Raw genomic sequence first — 9,045 nt, 5'->3', positions numbered from 1 at the left:
CAGGAATTCCCCCCACCCCACTTCCAAACACCTTCTTACACTAAGCTGCCTCGTCCCGGAAGCCTCTGGTAATCCCTGAGGTAGGAACCAGCCTCCCCTCTGGGCGCAGCACTTTTCCCAGCTGTCCAGTAGACCACTTACTTCGCTCTACCTTTCCGTGGTCGAGTCCATCTCCCAGGCTAAGAATATGAAATCTTTGGAGACAGGGCCCCTGAAGGTCATCACATTTCTCTCACGGTGCCTAAACGGTGCTTTGTACACAAGGCGCCTTTCGTAAATGTCTGAAATGAAATGAAATGAGAGAGCAAACCCATTCCCAGCTCCCGAGAAAGACACGTACTCTTTCTGGGAATAAAAAAAGAAACCCAAGTGGGCTGCTCCTCCAAGGGAGCCCTGAGCTCTTTCACTGTGATGCACACTGGGGCCCAGCGTGTCAGCTGAAGGTGTGAATGGACGAAGGGAACGTGGGTAACCGCTGGAGGCGTTGATGTTGGTTACGCTCCTGGAGCCGTTTGCACTCACACACCTCTCCCTGGAAGTCAGTGATCATTTCCCGTGGCTTCAAAAGGAAGTGCAGCTGCTTCTGCAAGTCCTGGCCCTGCAGAAGTCTATTTTTCTCCACACAAGGGCTGGAGTTCAGAAGCCACGCTCTCTCCTTCAGCTCACGGGATGCGGAGGGAAGAGCTCAGGGTCTGAAGTCAAGGACCTGTGTGGAGGCACCAATGGCTCCCAGCCTCGGGACCACGGTGCGGAAGTTGTCAGGATTAGGAGGGTCATTTAGGTGCAGATGCCTTGCATGCAGCAGGCACACTCAAGTCCCTTCTAACTTTTTAAAAATTACGTTCAGGGCTTCCCTGGTGGCGCAGTGGTTGAGAGTCCGCCTGCCGATGCAGGGGACACGGGTTCGCGCCCCGGTCCGGGAGGATCCCACATGCCGCGGAGCGGCTGGGCCCGTGAGCCACGGCCGCTGAGCCTGCGCGTCCGGAGCCTGTGCTCCGCAACGGGAGAGGCCACAGCAGCGAGGCCCGCGGACCGCAAAAAAAAAAAAAAAAAAAAAAAAAAATTACGTTCACACTCCCTCAATTTCTCCTGCCTCTCTAAGAGGAAGGGAACGAACCAACTCAGGGAAGCTGCGACAGAAAAAGGACAGGGAGCCATTGGCATTTGCATTCTTATTTGTGGTTTCGGGTTTTTTTTGGTTTGTTTTGCTTTTAATTTTTTTTCTAGAAAATAAAAGGAACACAACCAAGGGAGTTTATATGACAAACTATCAGTGTCAGGAGGGCAGGGGAAAAGAGAAAGAAAGCCCAGAGGCGTGGGTAGCTAATAAAAAGTGGGTTCCGAACCACGTGGAACGGTCCACAGGGTCATGTCTGGGTCCTCATGAGACGACCGGTCACTTTGGCATGCGTGTTCGGTGCCCGGTCTCCTGGTCCGCCTGCTCAGACCCCCAGGGTCAGAGAGAGCTGGCTGCACCCTGGAAGTCTGCCAAACTCAGACTCTACAGCAAGTCAAGACTTAATTTAGCTCCTTGGCTTTGTGCTCAGGTATCACACGGCAGTCTTTCTTGCCTAAGAGAAGAGTCTAGAAGAGTGTGAGAGTCACCATGGGACACACTTTGGCATCACAGTGAACCCCACGTGGCCGCTCACTCAGGCGCAGACATGGCCTTCACCACCGACACAGGCGTCTGTCCAGACATCCTCAGGCAGTCTGGCCAAAGAAGGACAAGGGACATGACAGTCCCCATCTAGCCACAGGTCAACAATGGTGTCCGTTCTCCAGTCTTACTCTATCGCCTGTGAAGGACACGGGGATCCATCTGCTTTTTGGCTTAACTCTGGACACCGATTCCAAAGAAGCTTGGCCATTTGGATCCACACCGTAGGTCTCTCCGGTTTCTCCCACTTTATGCCCCATATCTCAGGGCAGAAAATTCAGCCGATCCAGAGCCACGTGTGGCCAACAGAACAGCCAGAGTGATGGCCGGGCAAGAAAGAGCCAGTAGCACACTGTAAGACCAGAGTACATTCAAGAAGGGGAGAGCGGCACGCAGCAAGCTGCTGCCCCAGGTCACAGTCTAGGGGACACACTGAGCCTGAAGGGCACAGCCACGGCCGCTTGCCTGACAGGGGGTTCTGACACCTCATGCAGCAGGGCCCCCCTGGTCGCAGTTCCTACATGGAGAGCGGCAGCCTCCCTGCCCTGCTGCAGCCCCTGTTCCTGCACGGAGGCCAGGTTACGTCTCAGTGCCGCGGTCCTGAGGAGCACCACGCTGGCCAGCCAGCCAGGCCAATGTGGCTCTGGGTTCCACAGGAAGGCCGCAGGGAGCCATGGTCACTGGGAGGAGGGGGCAAGGGAGGAGGGCTGCATTCTGCCAGGAGGGATTCGGGGAGGAACTACCAGGGGCTGGAGGGGTCTGCGGGCCCCAAACATGGCAGGGCCAGAAGGGACGGGATAAATAGCTGAAGGACGACGATGACAGTCTTGTCGCTAGTTTAAAAAGAGAGTATTGGTGGTGTTGCTCAGTTTTGTTTTTCCCTTTTAAAACCACTCACATCTTAAAAGGTGACAGGGCTGGGGAGATTTGGCCCCCTTCACACTGATCCTTTCCGGGGGGCCTCAGGCTCACGCCAGGGCGCTGGCCACCAGGCAGGGACGGGTCAGGGAGAGCACGTGCTCTGCTTCCCAGCAGCCACCCCTTCTCCCTGCAGAACCAGAACACACGTGACAGGCAGTCCAAAGACTAAAGTGCAGAGAATTCCACAGAGCGGGCAGCCCGGTACTGGGCACTCCCAGAAGGGGCAGGGGCAGGGCTCAACCCAGAGCTACGCTGTGGGGCACACGTGAACAGCTATGAGGAGAGCCCGCAGGGCACGGTCCCCTTTCCCTTGGGCCCCGTGGACGCCTCTTCTAGCGGGGACCGTCCACTGTCAACAGCTCCCCGAGGAAAGTCTCAGTCTCAGAGATAGGGCCCACGAAGGGGGAAAACGTGTACGACCATCCCTGGTTGGTAATGACGAGTGACTGTGGAACGAGAGGGGGGTGGAAAGAAGGGAAACAGTGCCATTATCTAAAACCAGTGAACCCCAGGTTTTGAGAGCGGGGATCCATGAACAACGCTAAAGGCAGAGTCCCTCCCGGGGAAGGTTGGTGAAGACGGTCAGGATCCTCCCGGTGAGGCCTGCTGGGGAAAGGAGCACCTCTGGGTGTGGAGGGCGCTGCAGAGCGGGGAGGGCTGCCGAGGAGGAGGGCCCACGGCTGGCGCTAGGGCGTGTAGGCCGGAGGCGGCTGGAACTGGTTGATGACCTCGTACTCTGCCGGGTAGGGCTCGTTCTCCTGCATCTCCGAGAGCAGCTCCAGCGCCTGCTCCTCTTCCTCCGTGGGGTAGTGGCGCAGGAGGTTGGCTGCTGTGGCCAGGATTGAGGCCCCGCCCGCGCCTGCCACCAGGTAGAAGCTAACAGCAAAGGTGACATAAACCTGGGAGCCGTGGTACTTCTTATGTTGCTGCTGCTGGGCCAGGATGAGTTCAGAAGCCCAGTAAGAAAAACCGATGACGGTGGCACACTGCAGGACTGGGGGACAGAGGGACAGCAGAGAAAGGGGGTTAGCAGGCACCCCGCAGCCGGGATGCTTGAGAAATCAACTGCAGTCTCTCTACCCAAACCCCATTTTCAGAGAACCTGCCTGGCCCCAGACACTGCAAGGGGGAGCTCTTGTGGCCGAGGCGGGGGACAGAGGCCTGACCCCACCCAGGCCAACTAGATTCTCTCTGTCTTAAGAATTTGGAATTGGGGACTTCCCTGGTGGTCCAGAGGTTAAGACTCTGCACTCCCAATGCAGGGGGCCCGGGTTTGATCCCTGGTCAGGGAACTAGATCCCGTGTGCCACAACTAAAGATCCCACATGCCACAACTAAAGATTCCACATGCCAGAACTAAAGATCCCACATGTGGCAATGAAGATCCCATGTGCCACAACTAGGACCCGGTGCAGCCAAATAAATAAATATTAAAAAAAAAAAAAAGAATTTGGAATTGGGATACTAGGGCTGCTAGAAGTCATTGGGTGCTTCGAGAGGAATAGACAAGGTCGTGCAGTTTGGGTGCTGGAGTCGCTGATACCCTAGGTCAAATCAACACAGCAGCCCCATCACGAGGGAGGAGAGAAGCCTGGCCCGCAGGGAAGCGGGAAGGGGGAGGAGAGAGAATCTGAGACCATGTACTCCAGGGAGACACAGTGAGACGCTGTAGTTCCTCCCTTGCTCCTTCCAGGCCCCATGAGCCTGGCTTAGCTTCAAATCCTGTTCTTAGAGAGCCATGATGTAAATCCTAACAATATTCTCTCCCTACAGCTCAGCCGAGTGGGTTTGTGGCCCTGGCAGGCATACATGCAAATGACGGGAAGCAAGCCGCTCTCACACGCCAGTGCTCTGTGAAAGGCCACAGCTGAAATGAGCATCAGGAACAGTGTCTGCTCATGACACCCCTTCGCCCCCACCTGCAACTCCAGACAGGCAGCCGCCCCTACCCTGTGGCAGTTCCTCCCCGACTGGGAGTAGCCCGAGCTTACCTGTGAGGATGTGGGCGAAGGCATAGCGACGGGTGATCTTCAGGGCTGGATGCTTGGGCCCGAAGACATCCAGAAGGAAGGCGGAGAGACTACACAGGATGCCCAGGAAGCAGAAGGCGGCGATGACCCGCAGGAGCAGGACTGTCTGGGGATTCATGCAGAAATCTGTAGGGGGAGGAGCAGATCCTCAGGCTCCCAGGCAGCACCCTGGGGCAGGAAGCTCCCCCTCCACCACAGGCCCGCGAGCCAGGGGAGGACTGGAGGGGGGCGTGGTCTCAGCTCCCGCTCCCAGTGGGGCTGCAGAGGGGGTGGAGGAGCCTCCCTATTCGAAGACAGGACCCCTGGGGCACTGCTCCCGTGTGCCTCGAGTCCTTCCTCCCTTTCCAACAAGACTAGTCCAAGTGCAGGGCTCCACTGCAGTGTGCTGTTGACCCTTGAACAGCATGGGTTTGAACGGTGAGGGCCCACTTATGTGTGGACTTCTTTTTCAATAGTAAACACTACGGTACTACACGATCGGGGTTGGTTAAATCTGCAATGTGGAACCACGGATCCAGAGGGCCAGCTATAAATTACACAAATTATACACAGATTTTCAACTGCTGGGAGGGTCAGCATCCCTAACCCCATTGTTGTTCAAGGGTTAACTGTACTTGCCACGCTCTCCGAACCATTTTTAAGGATCCTGACAATTAATCAGACATGTTAACCCATTCTGCTAAAGCATGCTTCGGGCTGGCAGGAAAAGCCAAAGGGACGAAGGCCAGAGGCCCATTCAAGTCCATGCTCTATCCAGTCACTCATTCACAACCCTTTTGTTCAAAAAGAAGCTGAAGGAGTTTAGAGAACCTTGTGATTACAAGAGGGGACTCAATAGATGGCGAAAGCTGGCAGACTGGACCTCCACATTTATTCTTGCTCCCTCCCCGAACCGTACTAAAACAAAAGAAAAAAAAAAATTAAGACATAAACCCACACAAAGAGAAGAAGGGCAAAACAAAATTCTGGAAACTGGGAAGTAACGGGACTCAGAACAGGAACTGACTTGAGAGAATATATAAACTGAAGTATAAGCCGGGATTGGGAAAAGGTAAGAAGCAGCTAGGTTTACATCACAAAAGCCTGAAAGGCTCAGAAACTCACAGCCCCAAATACCTTCTAAAATGAGGGCAAAGCCATTGGGGGGTGCTCACTCTACCAAAATGAGGGAATGAACCAAGAAAAAGGAAGATACTAAAACAGGAGACCCAACATTCAAAGAGTAAAGAGGCCCCAGGGTCATAGTGAAAGATACCAGGATGACAGCTACACACCAGACCCATCAAGCAACCTACATTTCCCTCTAGGACTTTAATACCATTCTTTCCTTTTTTCTTTTTTTTTTTTTTTTTTTTTCATTGTGGTAAAATACACATAACATAAATTTTAACCATTTTTAAGTGTACGGCTCCGTGACATTAAATCCATTCACATTGTTGTGCAGCCATCACCACCATCATCCCCAGAGCGTTCTCATCATCCCAGAGTGCACCCTGTGCCCATTAAATACTAACTCCCCATTCCTCCCTCCCCACCCCCAGGCATGCCCTGTTCTACTCTCTGTCTCTATAACTTAACTACTCTAGGTGCCTCATGTAAGTGGACTCATACAGTATTTGTTCTTCTGTGTCTGGCTTATTTCACTTAGCTTAGTGTTCTCAAGGTCCATCCATGTTGTAGCCTGTGTCAGAATTTCATTCCATTTTATGGCTGAATAATATTCCATGGGTAGATCACATGGTTTTTCCATTCGTCTGTTGATGGTCATTTGTGTTTTTTCCACCTTTTGGCTATTGTAAGACTGTTATGAACATTGATACACAAGTATCTGTTCGAGACCCTGCTTTTAATTCTTCTGGGTGTATTGCTGGATTCCGTGGGATTTTGCTAGATTATGTGGTAGTTTTACACTTAACTTTTTAAGGAATCACCACTCCTTTTTTTCCTTTTTTTTTTTTTTTTTTTTTTTTTTTTTAGTTCCATCTAGACCACACTGTCAGTTCCCTTTGATATCTAGGCAAACTGCCATAGTTCTAGAAACACACAGACAGAATAAAGGCTGGTCCAAAAAGATACTTTTTTAAGCTTTGATAAAAAGTAGGAAGTGGGCCTTAACTTCCTCTATTCAGCCACTGGCAAGTTCTTCTTTTATTTAGGCCATGGGTCACCAAGTGATTTGGGAAAATTTGAAAAGGGCTGGCAAGACTTACACTGTAGGCTCCTTTCCCGAGTGTTTTTTTTTTTTTTTTGGAGGTGGGGAACCACAAGCTTTATTGGCTGAAAGTTCTCCTCAGGAGCCTGGCCTGCTGGGCTTTCCTGAGTTTTGATCTCAGGCTGAGAGGCTGTCGGACAGTGGTTATCACTCTCTCGTGCACAGGAGAATCCCCAGGGTGCTGGTTGAGAGCATGTTCCCAAGCTCCAGAGATTCTGAGCTCTTGGTCTGCAGCAGGGCCTAGGAATCTGGATTTCTACCAGCAGCGCAGGGGGCCTAAGCCTTACACCCCAAGAAACACTGATCCTGGACCTAGAGGGAGGTGAACTGATGAAGAAGAGTCCGAAAACCTGGGGAGGGCACCTGAGATCAACAAAGCAGCCTCAAACCAACTGACATTGATCGGCATCGCGGGGTCCTGGACAGAGGGCGCAGCCTCCCACGCGGAAAAACCAGACCAGATGTGCAGAGGCCCTGGGCCTTTGTGACAGCATGCACTCCCTACCTCCTCAGGCTCAGAATTCACCGGGCAGATGTTGCCTGAGCCCACACATGATTCATACGCCTTGCTCTGGCTTCAGAGCTACCTGTCACTCTCTTGTCAGCTAACCATCTGTTTTGGGGCCCAGTCATCCAGCCTGAGTGATCGCCTGCTGCTAGGAGGCTTGCCTGTGCATTAGCTCTGCCAGCAACCAGGTCCAGCCTCCATTTAACCTGGCCCTGCGGGCCTGAAGGGGTCTAGAAACCCACAGGGCCTCTCTGAAACCAAAGCTCCTGGAGACGGGGGCTGTTTCCTGGCTGCATTCTGAATATTGCTGAAAGCTCTCTGAGACAGTTCTTCTGGGGTCCATGTGGCACGTGGCAGGGATGGGGCAGGACGAAAGTGTTCTTCTGGTGCTTCCAAGAATAACCTGCGAGTGGCAGGGTATAGGGGCTTACATCACACTCCGCTCTGCAGCAGGCCGTGTTCAGATTCCTCCAGCATTCCTCAACGTGACCAGGACCTCTGAGTGATGCTTTAATTGTAGTACATAAAGTCAACTCAGTGTTGTTTATTTTTAATTAATTAATTTATTCATTTATTTAATTTTTGGCTGCATTGGGTCTTCGCTGCTGCATGAGGGTTTTCTCTAGTTGCTGAGAGCGGGGGCTACTCTTTGTTGCGGTTGGGCTTCTCATTGCGGTGGCTTCTCTTGTTGCGGAGCACAGGCTCTAGGTGCGCGGGCCTCAGTAGTTGTGGCACGCGGGCTCAGTATTTGTGGCTCGCGGGCTCTAGAGCACAGGCTCAGTAGTTGTGGCGTGCGGGCATTAGTTGCTCCGTGGCATGTGGGGTCTTCCCAGACCAGGGCTCAAACCCGTGCCCCCTGCGTTGGCAGGCAGATTCTTAACCACTGCACCACCAGGGAAGCCCTCAACTCCGTTTTAATTTAGCAACTAGTTTTAACTGAAAAATGTAACACACAGGGCTTCAAAGATACTATCTTTGGTTGCATAAGTGAGTATAGGATGTTCATTTGATTATCATCCTTTAAAACGTACATCCGCTGGATACACTTCTACGTGTCTTATGTCTCAGAATACACTTATCTTAGTAATAAGGAGGACTTGCACAGATGTCCAGCTGCCCCTCCCAAGGGACAAACATTGTTGGCAGTTTCTTGTGTGCCCCTCCAGGTATTCCTGCCTGTGCACGCAGATGGGGCAAACGCCATCTTAGTTAAGCCTCACTCCACTCTGGGGGATTCATCACGTGGTTCAGATGAGGAATTGGAGGCTCCAGGAGGTTAAGTGACTTCCTGCAGGTCACACGGCACAGAGCTAGACTCCAAATCCGGGTCATCACGATGCTCCCAATCACCAAGCACCAGAGTTATAGCCGTTTTAATTTTTCCTCGCTGGAGCTAATCAATCAAATCCTAAAGAGCTGTATTTGAATGAAAGGTCAAAAGTGGCTATGAATGCTGGCTGAGCCATCGTCAGTGCCAGCAGCTGCTGAGCTCACTAAGGGAACAGCTGGAAGCATGAAATCTCTTCTAGGCAGAAAAGGTTTGGGTCGTTAAGCAAACCTTAAAAGGTCTGAAAGGAGCTCATACTGGGAATTACTGGGCAAAACCTGCTGGGTGTGGTCTAAGCTTCTGCAGTCCTCAGAGTCTGGCTCTTAAAAGCAGAAGTCACCGGGCTTGGCACCCAATCCTTGCCCACCCCACCACCGCCCCCCCCCC

General features: G+C 52.5%; 1 protein-coding gene and 1 non-coding gene across 2 annotated transcripts in view; one reads left to right on the top strand and one right to left on the bottom strand.

Moving 5' to 3' along the window:
* Window positions 1–2,517: 2,517 nt before the first annotated feature.
* TMEM127 (transmembrane protein 127) overlaps window positions 2,518–9,045 on the bottom strand; it is a 12,112-nt gene continuing 5,584 nt past the window's right edge. The window contains exons 3-4 of the mRNA XM_007470191.1: window positions 4,573–4,737; window positions 2,518–3,575 (exon numbers count right to left, since the gene is read on the bottom strand). Coding sequence (XP_007470253.1) covers window positions 3,268–3,575; window positions 4,573–4,737 — 473 coding nt within the window. The 3' untranslated portion in view covers window positions 2,518–3,267. The remainder of the gene's footprint in view (window positions 3,576–4,572; window positions 4,738–9,045) is intronic.
* TRNAG-CCC (transfer RNA glycine (anticodon CCC)) lies at window positions 3,801–3,873 on the top strand. Its single transcript has one exon. It is a non-coding gene; the product is annotated as a tRNA-Gly (tRNA).

This window comes from Lipotes vexillifer, unplaced genomic scaffold (genome assembly GCF_000442215.2).
Source record: "Lipotes vexillifer unplaced genomic scaffold, Lipotes_vexillifer_v1.1 scaffold1139, whole genome shotgun sequence".
NCBI classification, from domain to species: Eukaryota; Metazoa; Chordata; class Mammalia; order Artiodactyla; family Lipotidae; genus Lipotes; species Lipotes vexillifer.
The sequence above is the reverse complement of the archived record's forward strand: the minus strand, read 5'-3'. Positions and strand labels throughout refer to the sequence as shown.